At 51.9% G+C, this 17,958-nt stretch overlaps 1 protein-coding gene across 5 annotated transcripts in view; it reads left to right on the forward strand.

Annotated features, from left to right (window-relative positions):
- The first annotated feature begins 924 nt into the window (after positions 1 to 924).
- The window catches only part of SEMA4B (semaphorin 4B), a 35,542-nt gene continuing 18,508 nt past the window's right edge, over positions 925 to 17,958 (forward strand). The window contains exons 1-3 of one of the 5 annotated variants that reach the window (XM_083713111.1): positions 925 to 1,044; positions 2,524 to 2,630; positions 10,900 to 11,207. In XM_083713111.1, coding sequence (XP_083569237.1) covers positions 11,114 to 11,207 — 94 coding nt within the window. In that variant the 5' untranslated portion in view covers positions 925 to 1,044; positions 2,524 to 2,630; positions 10,900 to 11,113. Of the gene's footprint in view, positions 1,045 to 2,523; positions 2,631 to 10,295; positions 10,367 to 10,738; positions 11,208 to 14,238; positions 14,330 to 15,681; positions 15,789 to 17,958 lie in introns of those variants that run through there. The other 4 variants (XM_083713110.1, XM_083713109.1, XM_083713112.1 and 1 more) reach the window with 4 other exon arrangements.

Raw genomic sequence — 17,958 nt, forward strand, 5'->3', positions numbered from 1 at the left:
GTCATAATCAAGGCAACATATAGTCCTGCCCCCTACAAGGTCTGAGGGACAGTGGACCGGCCCCCTGCTGAAAATGTTTGTTGACCCCTGTTGTAGGGGCTTCCCTGGATGAACAAAGGCGCCCCTCCAGGAATCAACCGCCTTGTAGGTCTCCATGCGCATCCCGCCATTGTCCAGGAGAGGGCGCTGCTCCCTCGCTCCGTGGCGGCGCCACTTGCTTTCACCTTCGGGAATCCCTTCGCTTAATTCCGCATTCTGGAAAATCCTCCCTGCAGGAGCGCCGCCTTGAGGGCATTGATCGAGTTGCATAAGGAAATGGAAGGAGCGGTCTCTGCCCGCAAGCGGCTTACAATCATCTTAATAGGCAGCAGGGAATGCTATGGGCGGGGGAGGGGAAGGATTTGAACTCGACCCAACCTGGGAGCGGGGAGGAAGCCAAAATCGGGGGGCGGCGCTCCTGCTGCTGTCCTCAATGCAGCCCTGGGGGGTTGCCGCTGCTCCGAGCGGTGGTCAGAAGGGAATCCCGCTCCCCCTGCCAAGAATCAGCCCCACACATCTCCCTCTACCACTTCCACTGACAGAGATTAACGCGCGCCTTGTCCGTTTCCTCCACTGATTTGGCCAGGAACCGACAACGGGGGACGCAGGGGGGTCTCTCTTGCTGTTTGAAAGGGACCTTCTTTTGCAGCATCTTCGGCTGACCGGGGTGAGGGTCGTTCTTACCTGGCATAGGGGTAGGAGGCGATTCTGTCCAGGGGGGCTGGGTGACATTTCGGGGTCCCGCCCCCTCCCCAGCCTCCGAGCAGCCCGCCACACCCCCGCCTCTGCATTGTGTGGACCCCTCCCCGTATTCAACCCCCCCATCTCCTCCCTTTCTTGATGTCACCAGTTGGTCTGGAAGCACCGCCCAGATCCCTCCCCCCACCCCGACGGCGCCCCGCGATTCCGGCACAGACAGGGAGGGACGCACCACAAAGAAAGGCGACGGCGGGCCACGGCAGGAGAGGCTGGGGCCGGGGAGAAGGGGTCGCGTCTGTGCAGGAGGTGAGAGAGAGAGAGGCGGGCGGGCCGGGGATGTCTCTGCCTTCAAAGGCTGGCTCTGTGACGGGACTCAGCCCCGAGACCTGTTAGCAGCCAAGACAGACAGTGCCTCTGCCCATGTGCCGAGAGTCTTTCTTCCCGGCAGAGGCAGGGCAGGCGGAGGGAAGCCCCTCTTCCCTGGCACAATAGCGCGCCAGGAATTTTGCGGGGGCCCCCCAAGAGAAAGCCCCTGCAGTTATTATCGAAATTTAGCGTGGGAGCGGCAGAAGCATTCTATATAGCTAAAGGGCTTCCGAGATTTGGGGTGTGTGTATGGCCGTCTGAATGGCTCTTTTCAACATTGGAGGGGTGCAAGTGATGGCCCCTCTGGCGCACCCCCCCCCCAAGTTTAGCCATAGGCTGGGGATGTGACAACCAACAGAGCTTGTAACGGAGCTGGGACTGAACCCTCCTGAACTCTGGGGTTCAGCCGTGGCCCTTGGCAAGCAAAACAAGCTGATGCCCACGTGCCCCACCCATCTCAGCAAGGCGCTGGACCAGACCCTGTCACCACACAGCCAGCCCTCAAGGGCCACCCTGAGGCAAGAGAGGAAGGCATCACAAGTGGGGTTCTAATGCCCCCCCACACACACTATATTGCCTGCATTTGCAAAACCCTTCATCTGCTGTTCCCCCACACCAGGCTGTGCTGCCAATCTGGGCACCCATTAACAAATATTTGTATCTGTCTTGGATAGAGCATGCTTGCCAACTCAGATTTTGCCACAGAAGCTGTGAACAAAAGTGCATTTCCGAAGGACTGTCTGCCACAGGGGGGCGGTGGAGAGAGAAAGAGAAAGGGAGGGAGGGAAAGAGAGAGACTGTCCCCCCAGAACCCTAGGAGAGCACTTGCTTTATAGGAACATGGTTTTTTATTGCTTTTATATTCAATCTTGTTCTCCAGTGAGTTCAAGGTAGTGTATATGGTTCACTCCTCCTCAATTGATTCTCTCAAACTTGAGGCCCTGTCTGTTGTTGGACTACAACTCCCATCATTCGTAGCTAGAGCACCTGTGGTCGGGGATGATGGAAGTTGTAGTCCAGCAACAGATGGGGACCCAGGTTTGAGAAACACCGGATTAGTGTGTCAGACTAGGACCCAGGAAACCAGGGTTCAAATCCCCATGAAGCTCATTGGGCCAGGTACTGTCTCTCAACACCTGGTTGTTGTGAATCGGGGATCCACATGCACACCACCTTGAGCTCCTTGGAGGAAAAGCTGGCATAGAAATGCAATAAACAAACAACAATCATCCCCAAAACCTCTTTCCTGCTGTACCAGCTGCCCATGTTGCAGAGAACTTTGCACTTCCTGTCAGTGGACCATGGCATCTTGAGAGCTTCAGGCTGGGGAAGGCTGAGATAGACTACATCTTTCAACTATTCCAACTTGGTTGGGAATTTTCATATTTAAAACCTTATTTCCTTCTCCCCCTCTCCTAGGTCCATTCTGAAAGCCTCAGCTGACCTCAGCATTCCTGGCCTCCCGGCCAGGTGAAACTAGTTCCTTGCATCTTTGCACCCATGCCAGCTGCTCAGAGCTGAAGGAGGTGAGTGTGAGGACCCTCCGCCTATCAGCTCATGTGCTTCCTTTATGAGATGAAGCCTCGACAAATGGGCAAAGAAGTCGAAACAGCTGCCAGCCAAGAGGGTATTTGGCATCTTCTGGGAAAGGCTGGGCAATCAATGAGGGAACCTGCCTGCAAAAAAGGTCCCCCCCCTCCAATGAATTTGGGGCCTTCCTTGGCCAAGTGCCATTCTATGAACCCCAGCCTACAATAGTGGGACCCATCAGGGTTATTGGAGAGGGCTTCCCCTGGTGTCATGTGGTGGGAGGCAGCTCACGGACACATATCTTTCTTTCTGACAATATTCCGAGCTATTTAAGGGTAGTGTGTGTCTTGGGAAGGGGAAGGGAGAGGGATTGGGAGTCACCATGTTTTTAGGGTGGCAGATATTTCCTTCCTTCTCTCCAACCTCCCCACCAAAATGTTTGAGAACAACTCAACTTCCACCAGGGCATCAACGGAAATAAAGGAAGTTGCCTGGAACAGTCAGGTCAGAGTATTTCCCCCTTGGCTTTATTGGAAAGCTAGAAGGAGGGACGCAGGTGGCGCTGTGGGTTAAACCACAGAGCCTAGGACTTGCTGATCAGGTCAGCGGTTCGAATCCTCCCGACGGGGTGAGCTCGGTCCCTGCTCCTGTCAACCTAGCAATTCGAAAGCACGTCAAAGTGCAAGTAGGGAAAAAAAATAGGTATCGCTCTGGCGGGAAGGTAAAACGGCGTTTCCGTGCGCTGTTCTGGTTCGCCAGAAGCGGCTTAGTCATGCTGGCCACATGACCTGGAAGCTGTACGCTGGCTCCCTCAGCCAATAAAGCAAGATGAGCACCGCATCCCCAGAGTCAGCCACGACTGGACCTAATGGTCAGGGGTCCCTTTACCTTTACCTAGAAGCAGGGAGGAGGGGTGATGATTTATTAATTTATGTACCGCGTAGATGCCAAAATGGTTTCTAAGCAGTTTACAAGGACAAAACCAATATGCAGAGTATACAGCAAAACACCCTTAATTTGAATTTACAATAAAACAAACAATTTAGAAAGCATGACAATGAAAGACAGTTTGAAAAAAGCAGTGAAAACAATAAAACCACAAGTTCAGGGAAAGGCTTACCTAAGCAGGTGTGTAACCAGGTGGTGGCAGAATGCCAACAGTAATGGGGTATCTCAAATTTCATCAGGGAAGGCATTCCACAACACTGGTGCCACCAGCAAAAAAATTAAATAAAACCCAACCTCTCTGTTACCACAAGCCGATAATCATGAGATTGTGGGCCCTGCTGTGGTGCTGACAGCCTGGCATTTGCCCATGGGAGCTGCCTTACAGAATTGCTGTTTTGTTTTATGTGGCTGAATCTCTCCCTCCACCTGCCTCTGTTTCTGCCACCCTTGGTGCCCTCCAGGAACTGGCAGCAACCATGACTGCACAACCCTCTGTGGGAATGCTGTGACCTTAGGGGGGCGGATTCTAACATCAGTTGCAGTTGCAAAGAGGAACAGCCTCCCTGGAAGCCTGCTTGCACTGTTTGGCATTATCAGTGGCCCTTGCTGGGTCTCTCTGCCATGGAAGGAGGGCACAGGGCATCTTGATTGAGTCAGCATGGCTTAGGACATGGCTCCTCTGAGCTGCTCCCCACATGCATGCTGACAGTACTGGGCAAGGAAGAGGCAACCCAAGAAGGCACTCGCTCCTGTGTGTCCCAACCAGCCTGGTTGGCAGTGACTGGGGAGAGTTTTTTCTCCCAGGGAGGAGAGGGGGCATCTGAAGGTCTACATTGGGTCATCCGACTGGACCAGTGGCTGGTTCTTGCTTCAGCATTAGCACCCAGCACTGCAGTGGGTCACACCCACCCCATACACATTGAAAGTGCATGGTTTCCCCCAAAGAATCCTGCAGTTTATCCTCAGAGAGCTACAATTTTCAGCACCCTTAAGCTGTAGGATTCTTTGGGGAGAGTCATGCACTTTCAATGTGGGAGAGTCCCTGAGGGCAGGCAGTGGTGGAGGGGGTGCAGCAGGTCATATGGCACATGGTGGTCTGTCTCCCAATACTTTGCAGGGGCTCCCTCTCCCCCACCCCCAACACAGCACCTGGATTCTATATAGGCAACAGGGCATGGGGTTGGCCTTCCCTTGTCTGAAGGCTGAAAGGGCCAGTGCTGAGCTCCTACCCAGCCTCTACAGGCTGGCCTCCCAGCTGCCTGCCCCTGCCTGCAACCAGATCTGGGCCCTGCCCTGAGCTAGGAGATCAAATGACACCATTGATTGTGTGCTTCAGGATCCCTTCCTCCCAAATCCCAGGGCACGACAATAGACCTGGGCCAAGCAAAGCTGGCTGGCTGCATTTTTCTCAGGCCTAGAAGTGTCCTGTGGGTGGGCAGCCAGCCAGCTAGCTAGCCACCTGGGCAGCCACCTGGAATCTCAGCCTCCAGGCTTCCTTTCCTAATGTCCGGAAGTGGAGGAGAGTCCAAGAGAAGGCTCAGCAGGGGACTAACTGCCTTTTTGATAGGGAAGGAGTGCATGCACACTTTGACATTTGCCCTCTCGGCCACCTTGTGAGGGAGCCCATCGTTCCCAACAGGAGGCTCCCCAAGGTGCTAGTCCACCACAAGCAAGGAGCCCCAGCACGGGGGTGTGGCTGTGAGGTCTGTAGATGGAAGAAAGGGACCCAAGCCCACAAGGGCGCCTCCTTACTCCAGGCATGGGCTGCCAGCGCCTCTCCCCGCCCCCATGTATCCATTGCCTCTGCCCAGTTGAAGTGATGCATTTGTATCAGTGGTGGGGTTGTGTAACGATAACGGTATTAGAAACCCACCTGCCGCTGGAGATACCTGAGCATCTCTGCAGGCAAATTACAGGATTGCAAAGGGAAGGGCAGAAGCGCTGGGCTGTTTGGCTTCAAGCCCTCTAGCCCCCTCCTCTCTCTCAGCCACTGGCTGCCCTTGGAGAGCTTTGCTCCCTCTTTCCATCTCTCGGCCCAGGAAAGGGGAGGCCTGGGGTGAAGTTGGCCTCTCTCCCAAGCTGCTTTTGTCCTGGCTGCCAGGGCTTTGCCTCCCTCCTTTTGCAATGGGTGCTGCTGCTGCCGCCACCGTTTACTTGGGACCAATCCAGAGCCACATCTTGGCCACCCTCCCTCTGGGAAGATGAAAACAGCCACTGCCTTTCCTCCTCTCCCACTTCCTCCCCCGCCTCTCTCTCCCCCCCCCCACTTCGCTCCGCTGGGCCCCTGATCCTCCCCGTGCTGATGCCAATGCTCATTGACCCACCACCTCGACCCTTGCTAGTTCCCGGGGCCATTCTCTCATGCTCCTCCGTTGCCATGGCAAACCAAGTGGCAGGCATTCATCACGGGTTGCCGTGGTTACTGCTGGACGGATGCAGCGAGGAGGTCCTCGAGGGGGCTCCTGAGCAGAGTCCCACCTGGACCCTCTTCATCCTCCTCTCCCTCCTGACAGCTGTGTTTGGGAGGAAAGAAGCCTGCTCAACTGTCCCAGCACCCCAAAGAAGGGGAATCAGGCGGAATCCTTTTTGTTTAGGGCCAAGCCTGTGCATTGAACCCCCCCCCCCATCTCCTCGAGTGCTTTATCCTCTTGCTGCACAGTTTCTTTTTCTAAAGTGAGGGGAGAGGTGATGGTTCTGTGTACTCCCTTTTTGTGCAAAGACAGGGTGCAGATGGGCCCCTGCCAGGGCTCCCAGAGTCATAATTTCCCTGGAAGAGTTGAGAGAGCAAATATCTGCACTGAGTTCAAGGCAAGAGTGGGAGATCTTCCTTTCTGAAAGTCACGTGGCGGTTCCTGCCATGATGCTCAGGAACTGCATTATATGTGAACTGGAAGGCCACAGGAGCCATGTTCTCTGCCACGAGCATGTCTCGCCCTCTCTGCTTCTCCCTTTAAGATGCAGAGGCCGAGTGCTGGGCATGAGCAAATGATTCCTTCGCCACCATCCTTGGCAGAGCTGCCACTACCCACTGGAAGGGGTGGGGGACTTAAATGCAGGCAATGCCAAAAGATTTCTCCTTCAGACAGGGCTTCCCAGAGCTCAGGGGGCTTCTTAATTCTTAGAACCACCCACAAGGTTCCTGGAAGTGGAAGGGAAGCAGAAAGAGGGGGGGGGGATAGAGTTCTGTGCATAGGTGACTTGGGGATTCTCATTTCCTGAAGTACAGCCTCTATTTGTTCAAAGTGATGGTATCCCACCCTTTGCTTCAGCTCTAAAACCTCTCAGGGCAACTGACTTGTGAAATGAAAGCTAATGGAGTACTGGTACTTTTTTTTGCTGTGGTTGGGGATACACACATCTCAGGCCCTGCTGGGTCAGCATCTGGAGCCTTGCAGGGTCTGCCATGACCAGTTGGCTTTGCATTTTGCTGATAAAATTGCTCATCCTTGTTCCAAGGTGCTCTGGGTGGGACTGTCTTTGAAGGTGGTTTTGAACCTGTAATGGTTATAGAAAGTGGCAGCTGAGGTTATATCACACCTATACTGTACTGGTTAAAGTGACTGCTGTTCCTTCCTGTGCCCAGTTCAAGGTGCTGGTTTTGGTCTTCAAGGTCTTAAACCGTTTAGGACCAGGTTACCTGTAGGGCTGTTTGCCCACCTGAAGGTTGAGATCAGCGCCTGAAGTCCTGAGGTCCGGCCTGCCAGAAGGAGAGGTTAGATTGGTGGGCAGCCGGGACAGGGCCTTTTGAGTGGAGATCCCACATCTCTGGAAGCCTCTCTCCAGGGAGAGATGTACATCTTGGGCACTGATAACTTTTAAGGAAGCTCTGAAGATGTTTCTGTTCCAGCCTGTGTTTGATTATTTCATATGCTGTGCTTGAATTCCTTTTAAAATTAGTGGTTCTATTGAAATTGCTGCTGTCTTTATGAGCTTAAAACAGCATGTGAACAACTTTTAGAAGGTGGGTTATAAATATTTGAATAAATAAAAACTCAAAGTACAGCACAACAATGCAACACATACCGTCTTTAGGCATTACTGCCCTGAAGAAGAAGCACACACATAATGGAACAGCACTGCCAAATCATTGCTCGGCTCCTTCTAGCTTCTCCGTCGTTTGACTGCTATTCCTGAAGCAAGGAGCTTCCTGTGCTCATGGAGGCTCCCCACATATGCTCCTCCTGCATCAGAAGGAAGGGACTAAATACAGTGGTACCTCTGGTTACGTACTTAATTCGTTCCTGAGGTCCGTTCTTAACCTGAAACTATTCTTAATCTGAAGCACCACTTTAGCTAATGGGGCCTCCCGCTGCTGCCGCGCTGCTGGAGCACGATTTCTGTTCTCATCCTGAAGCAAAGTTCTTAACCCGAGGTACTATTTCTGGGTTAGCGGAGTCTGTAACCTGAAGTGTCTGTAACCTGAAGGATATGTAACCCGAGGTACCACTGTAGTGCCTGAAGAGGACTTCAGTTAAAACCAGCTCCAAAATATGTTGGGTGAGCAATAAGAGCATCTTTGCCTGCCACCCAAAGGACATCAGCACTAGATGAGAGTCTTGGTTGCAGATGCTGAGGTGGGCACTGCACTGGGTCCTCTCTCTCTCTCCACAATTCCCACCCACCAGACTTCAGAGGGCTTCTACTGGACGGCTCAGGTGACAATCATAAAGTCCAGGTGGGCTTATCTGTGAGGAGGAGGAAAGATCCACAGCTGTGCTTGCCTGCTATTGCAAAGCTGCTATTACATAAAAGCCCCCAGGGTGGCTTCCAACAGTATAATTGAAAACACACACGTAGCAATAAATATAAAACCAGCAGTAATAAAAAAGAAAGCAGCAAAACAAAACAAAAACCCATAGCCAGTTTACAGCTTAAAGCTGTAAGGAAATGCAGAAGTCCTTTGCCTGGCACTGAGATTACATCAGGCCTTTAATGGGCAGCACTTTGAATTGTGCCCAGAAATGGATGGGCAGCAGCCTGGTGGCCAGGGGTCCTCTCTAGAGCCAGTCCCAGCCCAACAGCTGCATTTTGTCCTGACATTTCTGGGGAACCTTCCAAGGCAGGCAAGCAGGCCCATGTGCACCGCAGATTGCAGCTGTGGTTTAAGCTAGGAAGCTTCAGCTCTCTAATTATTCTTGATGGAGGGGTTGAGTTCTAGTCTGAAGAACATCAGAAGAGCCTGCCTGCAGCAGCTGGGTCACACCACAGGTTCACCTAGTTCTCTGTCTTGTTCCAAACCAATGCGGAACTCATAAGCAAGCAGGCCCTGAGCCCTTTGCACTGGGCAGCACATTCCGTTTGGAAGCAGAGCAGAGCTGCACACTGGCATCTTAAAGCTTATGTGATGCAGGATTAGGCTTCCCAGGTCACCTTCTGAAAGGCAGAGGGCTCAGCCTAAAAGTGCGCCCAGGGCAGAGGCAGAAGAACCTTCAGAAACCATCTAGTCAATAGCATATTAAAGAAGAAGAAAAAAACTGTCACACAATTAAAGCATTAAGAATTAAAAATAAACATGTCCAAACAAGCTGACTAGGAAACTCAGCTCAGTACAGGGGTTGCCATTTGCAAGTCAAGGCCCATAGAACTTTCTATTGTTTGTTACAACTTTTGTACAGCCATAGACAAGGAATTAATCCGTTTATTCTTAGGTGAAACAACTTATATACAAAAAAACCCCTTTAAAATATTAAACCAGACAATTCAGCAACAGACAGAAGACAGGAAGCGCATTCAGCTAATATTATAGTCGCCATTTTAATATATTGTCTGTTGTTTGTTTAACAAATATAGATATATAGGATGCTCAATCAAGTGGTCCCCCACCTCTGCCCCGCCCCAAACCATGGGTCTTGGCATCAGGATCAGCATGGGAGAGTTCCTCAATAAATAGTTACTGGGGAAACTGGAGGGGCAAGAAAGACTAGTGGGCATCAATGGATCTGAATGTTGGGAGACTGAAGACAGATAAGAAAAAGCACTTCTTCATGCAGTGCTTAGTCAAACTACAGAAATTGCACCCAGACTGCGGTAAGAGGGTTTACTATTTTGGGAGAGGGGAGACTGCAGCACTGGGGAGCAGGCAGGCTGGCGAGGCCCCCTAGACTTAGAGGCCTGCCCTCGCATGAAGTCTTGGGTTTGCAATTTTGGGAGAGAGGAGACTGAGGCACTGGGGAGAGGGCAGGCTGGTGAGGCCCCCTAAGTAGGCTTCAGCCTATACATAAATCTGGCACTGCCACTGGGACATGATATTCTTCAAGGCTCCACCCTCCAAGGCAGATGCAGTCTGTGTTAAGAGATTCAGCTCATTCAGGATAAGATTTTACATAAACAAAATCAAGGAAAGGGGTGTGATCCCTGCTCGGGAGTGTTGCAATGATGGTGTTGATATTTCATGTTTTACTTCCACCCTGCTGGTGGAGAGAGAGGCGTTCAGTGGTCCCTGACCCAGGCAGCTGTTAGGCTGGACTCTCAGCCATTCACTGCTGATGCACCAGAGGGAGTTGCAACCCAGGAGGAGAAGGAGGTCAGACTGGGCAGAGCCAGGTGCTCAGGGCAGGCTCAGAGCAGCGGGCCAGTTGCCAGGGGAACAGGCAGGAGCCTGTTGCAGGCCTGCCTCTCTGAGGCTGCCCTGCTGGTTGGCCCCACAGCCTGTGTGTCTCTCCCTCTCTGTTTGCCAGCCCTGCCTGGGCGCTCTGCCAGGGCGGGGTGGGCACGGTGCCCAGGAGAGCATGGAGATTAGCCCAGAGTTCAACAATGCCCACAGGGCAGAGGAGCTGCCAGGGAGGTCTGGCCCAGTGCGGGGGGCATGCGGACACTTCCACCCCTTGCTTCTCCCCCGTGGGGTGTTCTTGAGATGCCCCCATTCAGCTTAGCTCCTGGGAGAAGCAGGCATGGAGCCCAAGGAAGAGTTGGAAGGAGAGGGGGGTGGAGGTGGGGCTGTCTTTGTCATAGTGCCCCGGAGGGAGGGAGGTTGCCTTGGGCCCAAGAGGCTCTTTTGTTTTGGGCTGCAGTTTTGGGGTTGGCGGGGGGGGGGCACCCATGGGTGCTAAAGCTGTCGCGTGCTTTGGTTCGACGGCACCGCCAGGCGAATCCCCAACGAGGGTAGCTGCCTAGCTCGGGATTGGGGCTTCAGTTTTGGAGGGCGGGAGAGAGGAGGAGAAGGAGGAACCGCATGGGGGTGGTGCGGTTCTGGGAGAGGTTAGCAAAGGGACGTTCAGGGCTGCTTTCAACGGCCGGGGAAAGATGTTCGGGCGGGGCCGGCCCTCGGAGCTTCACCCACATCTCCTCCTCCTCCCTCTCCCTCTCCCTCTCCCTCAGGTCCGGACCTGTCTCTTCCCGAGGGAGGGGGCGGAGGCGCGGCCACTCCCGCCCCGACGGGGGAGGAGGAACCAGAAAGAGCAGCAGTCCGAGCAGCTCCGAAGTTTTGCAACTTGATCCGCCTGCCTGCCTGGTCGAGCGAGCAAAGCCTCCGACGCTCCGCAGCCTGCCGCTGCTGCTGCCCAGGCCCCGCTCCCCTCGGACCCACTGCGCCATGGGGCTCCGGAAGTCGGCGCTGCTGCTGTTGGGAGCGCTCCTGGCTGCCGCTGCCGAAGAGGAGCCGGTGCCGCGCCTGAGTCTGCGCCTCGGTAAGCCTAAGAGGTCGGGGGCGGCCCAGCCACAGCGGAGGCCCCGTCGAGGGATGCTCCTGGACGGGGAAACGGCGGGGGACCGGACCGACGCTGCTGTCTCGGCCTGCCCCTTCGGGGTCTGGTTGATGGGGGGCGCTGATATTTCACGCTGCTGGTGGGGAGAAGGAGATCTCCGCAGGCTGATGGGGTGTTTTAGTATCTTACGGGGGCTCGAGGGCGCGGAGCCCAGGGTCTTTTGCTTCTGATCTTTGTAAAGCACCTCGAATACTGACACACACACCCCGAGAGGCTCCGTGAAGAGGTTTCCCCTTTGAGCTTCTTCCTCGATGCCGCGAGGACTGCCATGGCACTTTTGGTCTCCCCATTGGTGTCGGAAGCCTTGAAAGGGGGCCACCAAGACCATCCAGCCTTTCTCAACCTTGGGCACCCAGATGTTTTTGGCCTACAACTCCCATCATCCCTGACCACTGGTCCTGTGAGCTAGGTATCATGGGAGTTGTAGGCTAAAAACATCTGGGGACCCAAGGTTGAGAACCCAACCTCTCACCTTAGGAAAGGGTTCCTTGACTGGAGAGCAGTGCCGCTCCATGAAATCAGGAGCTGGGCCTGATTTGGCCCATGGCCGGACTGAGTGGTCAGCATCCATATGAAAACTACACATGTCTTGCACCCTGGTGGGTGGGTGGCATCAAAAGCATCCTGGCCAGGGCTTTGTTACCCTTGTTTTCCAGCCCATCTAGTGCCATCCCCCTTTTATCCATTGGGGGGCTTTGGCCAGGGGCTCCTGAGCATGTCCCCAGGGCTTTGGACAGCTGATGTCTGTGTGGATGGGGTCTTTTGGAGCTCCAGGGGGAGGGGGAGGGGAGTCCAGCTGACCCTGCGGCAGTCCTGGGCTGAGCCTGAGAAGGGGGCTCCCTGTCCCCTGGGCACTGCCATTCATTGCCAGAGCAAGAGTAGCTGCCAGCCTCTCACTTTCCAGGGGGTCCTACAGTGACTGCCCTGACATCTCTTGCTCCGTAGGGCCTGGGCAGTGAAGGAGGTCCTTCCTCCCCTGGGAGGTCACTGCAACCACTTTTGGGGTCAGTCAAGGCCTCTGCTGCTACCCCACATCCACAGCAGTCCCCTGCAGTCCCCACTCTCCTTGGGCTGTGTTTTTGTTGCTCCCCAGACCAGCAGGGGGAAGGAGGAAGAGGAGGGACCTGAGCACCCTCCCTCTCTCAGGTTTGTTTGAATGTGGTGGGACCTGCCCCAACAAGCTCTTCTGGCAACTGCATTTTGCTTCAGTGGAGCTGATGAAATAGAGGCTGGGTAGCTACTGGGGACTTCCAGAGATCCGGGGAAGGATTGGGGCCTTCTCCTGTGCATGTGCCAGCCAGGTGCCAGCTGCAGTGGGTGACCCGAATGGTCCCAACAGACTCACCTGTGGCCTCCCTGAAATACTTTCTTTTGTGAAGACCATTAATTATCATATGGGGAGATGGTTTATGGAGGGGATTAGTAGCAAAGAACTGCTTAGCAAAATTGGGTATAAGAAAAACACCCATCTAGTGGGCAGATTTTGGGGTGGCTGCTATTTCCTCCGGCCTTGGTTGGCTGGGTGTGTGCGTGCAAGAGGCAACAAAGTGCTGTCTCAGCTTGCAGCTTGCTTCTTCCAACACAAGGCCAGGTGTGCAGGTTGAGTGGGTTTGAGGAAGAAGCACCTGTCCCTCCGACAGCTGCCACATCAAGTGACAACTTGCCCATAGGAAGCGCTCATCACAGGACACAGCCCATGTGACCTCAAAAACAATCCCTTCTGATAAGGATGCTTCACAGGACTTTGTTTAGGAATAAGCCACTGGGAAATGAGATAGACTCACCTGGGTGCCTCTACCTGGAAACGCCTCTTGCTGACCAGGTAGTTCGGAAGACTCTGCTCCCTCTTGCTGTTACTCCCCTCACAGAAGCCAGTTGGCCACTCCAGCAGTAAGGAAGACCTGTCATGTCCTGGAGGACCCAAGCTGGAAGCATCTGCAGTCAGTTCAGACAAGCTGTTGCATCTCCTTCCCTCCCTTCCCACAGCTTGCAAGGGAAAGAGGGGGCAGTTTTTTTTCTAGTGAAGCTTCACAGTTTGAGCTTCAGAGCAGGTGCATAGTTAAACTGTGGAACTCGCTCCCACAGGAGGCAGTGATAGCCAACAACTTTTTCAGTTTTTAATGGAGGTGGCTTGTCAATGGCTACTAGCCATGATAGCTGTGCTCTGCCACCACAGTTAGAGACAGCAATGCTTCTGAATGCCAGTTGCTGGAAACTGCGGGGGGGGGGGGTACTCTTGTGCTCAAATCCTGCTGGTTCCCAAATCCCACAGGCACCTGGTTGGTCACTGTGAGAAGGGGATGCTGGACTAGATGGGCCATTGGCCTGATTTTACATTCTTATGGAGGCTTTAAGAGATGATTAGACAAATTCATGGAGGAGGATACCAAATTCATGGTGCCAGTGGCTACCAGCCACAATGGCTATGCTTTCCCTCCACTGTTGGCAACAGAATGTTGCTAAATGCTAGGTTGGGGAGAGTTGCTACCGTTGCGCTCATGTCTGGTTGGGGCGTCTGGTTGGCCATTGGGGGAACTGGATGCTGAGCTACATGGACGCCCTTTGGCCTGATCCAGCAGCCACATTCTTCTTAGGACCTTGTATTCAGTGTCTATGGAGATGTTGAACCCTACAGCACCATGTCCTGAATTCCTCTTGCTTGATCATAGGTGTGTGTCCCTAAAGGACTATGCATCACAGCCAGTCCTTTTCATGGACACTGTTGTCTTTTGGTTGTGCCTTTGGACTCTCTTTTGCTGGTGTAGGAACTTGGCAGCCCAGTTCTTCCCCTCATATTCACTCATTTCCTAGAGAGCTGCTGCAGCAACAAAGTTCTCTGTGTAATACTTTGGAGTCCAGACCAGGAAATTCCTGGATTGGATAGACTGGTGGGAGTGGCCCTCTGCCAGCCTCTGCCCCTTCTGGGTCACAAGCGAGGGCGAGAGATTGCCCAACCCTGTGACGAGGTATGGAGTCACAGATGTGTGCTCTGCTGGTGCCCACGGATCACCATCCTGTGGAAGCTGGCTCATCCAGACTGGCAGGTAGGTGCCTGTTCCCCAGCGAGAGGCAAGCCTCCTGTTCCCTGCTCAGCTGTTTCCCTCTTGCCTTTCCCATAGTTGGACTATCCATCCTCTGCTGGTGAATGTGAGCTGGGGCTTTTCTAAGGGATATTCAGAACTGTGCAAGTTCTACGTGATTGTAGTTTGCAACACACACCTCTGCATTTTCTCTGTGTGTCCACACACACTGTTGCTTGGAGTCCTATTCCAATGGCATTTGGAGGACAACACAAGAGTAGCAGAGAATCCTCAGAAGTGGGAAATCTGGCAGCGCTAATGCAGAGACGTTTTATATTCAGGCTTATTTATTTAGTTCATTAAATTTATATAGCGCTTGATTGTAGAAAACCTTGATTGTAGAAGTGGTTGACAGAAAGAATGAAACAGCAAGGTCATTAACAAAGCAATTAAAACATTCAAAAAATTAGAAAGCAACAATGAACTAACAAACATGTCTGGGTATGCTTGTCTGAACAAAAATGTTTTTAGCAGGCGCTGAAAAGAGTACAGGGAAGGTGTCTGCCTAATGTCAATACACAAGGAGTTCCAAAGTTGTAGGTGCTGCCACCCTAAAGGATCAAGTTACTATAAATGTGGAACAGATATTATGTGCCGCCTGTAACAGTGCCATTTCGTCAGATCAAAGTGGTCAAGAGGTCACATATGGGGTAAGGCAACCTTGCAGGTAGACTGGTACCAAGTTATTAAGGGCTTCATTTGTATAGTAATTGTAACACATTGAACCTGGCCTGGTAGCAAATCGACAAACAGGTCTCTGAGCACATCTGTTATATGCTGGCCCAGTCTCACTGTCAGTATTATGCTGCAGTATTCAGCTTCACACAAGAGATGTCATGAACTCAAACAAAACTATGTTTGGAATAAGAGATTTTTAAAAAGTCAAGGGATGCACGAACATCAGTACAACGGAGCTCAGCTGTCCCACTTCCCAGTACACAGACTATATTGGAACCAGGAAGTCGGTTCTTAGAGAAATAGTAATCTTTGGTATCACAGATCCCATTCATCACTCAGAGACGAAAGTGTTAGTAACTTCCCAGGCACGTGGTCAGATTTGTTAGCTAGTTTCTTCCTGCTTCTGGGAGGCCACAGGGCTGGAGAAGTGGGGCAACTGAGACAGGCTGGAGGAAAGCTCTTCTCTCTTGAGAGACACAATCGCCTTCTAGGGCAGTTGCAGGCGCTCCCAGTGTTTACAGAGGTGGCCTGTGTGAGCTGCTCTCTTGATTGGAAGACTTTGCTGTCGCTCTGTGTTGGAGTGGGAAGGGTCGGGCATGGTTCACTCTTGTTATATGTCAGGAGACAGAGATCATGTGTGAAGAGGGTGACTTCAAGAGCTTAGAACATCCTTCCCTGGGGCCTCCTTGAAGTCAGGATGTGGCTGGCTTCTCATTGCAGGGACAAATCTAGGCAGCAGATTTCTGTAAGTTGAACAGTGTTGTTCCTGAATGTTTATCGTCTTGTAGTATTTGGAGGAATCTTGGGGCCCTTCCAGATGAGGGTGTCATGTTGCAAATGAGCCATTCAGATCCAGTTTCTTGGTACATTCTCTTCCATACACTGTTTGGGTATTTGTTGCTGCACATTCTGGTGGGCAGAGATTGATGGAATATATTTGTGCTATACTGGACATGCACACAGGTTTTTCTGTACTTGAGCACATGCAGGTTTTTTAAAAAACAAAAATAACCACCAGAAGCACACAAGCAAATGTCAGCAGCTGTTAATTATCACATTTCACAACAGGCCAAATGGAGGGCTGTGCTTTTGTCGGGGAGCAGTATCCATTTCCATTTTAGTTTTTAAAAAATAATACTGAGGTCTTGCACAAGAGTGATTTCAGGTGACAAGGAGAAGTGGAGTTGAGTGTCATCAGCATATCAATAGCACCTCACTGCAAATCCCCTGTTGATGGTATCAAGCAGCTTTGTAAAGATAATAAAAAGCTGGGGGGGGGGATACTGTGGGACCCTCAAAGCACAAATGCAACTGAGTTAAGTGGGAAACTACCACGTTATCTTCTGAAACTGCCTCTGCAGATAGGAGCAGAACCTCCATGTCTCGTGAGTCCCCTATTCCCAATTACAGGTTTGGTCCAGCAATACACTGTGGTCAGTGATATCAAAAGAGATCAAGAGTTTTAGGAGGGTCAAGAGAGTCACAGAGGTCATTTATCAGGGCAACCAAGGTGTTTTCAGTACCCAAACTGAGCTTACACCCAGCTTGAAATGGATCTAGATCCTCAGCCTGCAGCTGAGTTTCTCCAAGTCCCTGCCCCAAGGGAGTATCTGGACAGTAAATGGCCATTTGTCTTGGGTCCAAAGTGGATTTCTTAAGATGTGGCTGCTCAGCCACCTCTTTCAAGGCAGCTAGGACTACCCACTCTCTGAAAGAGGTGTTGCTCATCTCTCAGACCATCTGGCCCAAGGATCAGCAAAAAAATTTCAGCAGGGGGCCAGTCCCTCAGACCTTGTGGGGGGAGCGGACTATATTTGGGGGGGGGGGGAATGAACGAATTCCTATGCCCCACAAATAACCCAGAGATGCATTTTAAATAAAAGGACACATTCTACTCATGTAAAAACACACTGATTCCCAGACAGTCCGCGGGCCGGATTTAGCCAATGCCACTCATCCCCTGGCTAGCGGTCAATAGCCAAGACAGGATCAAGGGTGTGGTCAGCCACACCTTTGCCAGATTCTTTATCCACATCCTCAGGCTGCTACAGTTGAAACTGATCCCATAAAGAGGCTAGACACCTTCATAGGAGCAGCATCCAAGTTGGTCAGGTTCACAGTGAATACGAACCACTTTAAGACACAAATGTTTCACGTTGCTTTCCTTCAATAAGGTCCCTGCTAAGACTGCTCTGTTTTCAGTCTTCCCTAGCTTGGAGCTGTCCAGAAGTTTTGGAGTACGAAAAACATCTGGAAGGCACCAGGATATTATTATTATTATTATTATTATTATTATTATTATTATTATTTTATTTTGCTATAATCCTGGCACCACCACCCTCATAAAAACACTTGACAGTTCATGACTCTATACTGGAAGGGATCCCTTCAACTTTGAAACATTGGGGAACCTCTTGAGGACTAGAGTAGTGTGGAGACTGCAGTGACTGTGTTTGAGGAGGGGAAGAGAGATGGGTGGCCTGATCAGGCTCTAGGGTTCTAGAAGACCCCAGACTGCTCACTAGATGCCCTCACTTTTTACAGCAGTAACATAATACAACTTCTGCATGATACTTGAATTTCAGAACTGCACAAGTATTTGTAGGGGGGAGTGCAAATCTCCTCTCTCCACAGAACATCACACTTTGTGTCCAGTCCCCATTGGAAGGTAGGTTGGAGGAGGTTTCCTGGTCCTCCCTGAACAGGTTCAGGTGGTTCTTCTTCTTCTTCTTCTTCTTCTTCTTCTTCTTCTTCTTCTTCTTCTTCTTCTTCTTCTTCCTACCCATCTGACTGGGTTGCCCCAGTCACTTTGGCTGGCTTCTAACATATATAAAAACATAATAAAACATTACACATTAAAATATGATGGACTCTGCCTTTCTCTGCCCCATGGTGGTCCCCACGGACCACCTGAA

This window comes from Podarcis gaigeae (assembly GCF_964106915.1).
Source record: "Podarcis gaigeae genome assembly, chromosome: 14".
Lineage (NCBI taxonomy): Eukaryota > Metazoa > Chordata > Lepidosauria > Squamata > Lacertidae > Podarcis > Podarcis gaigeae.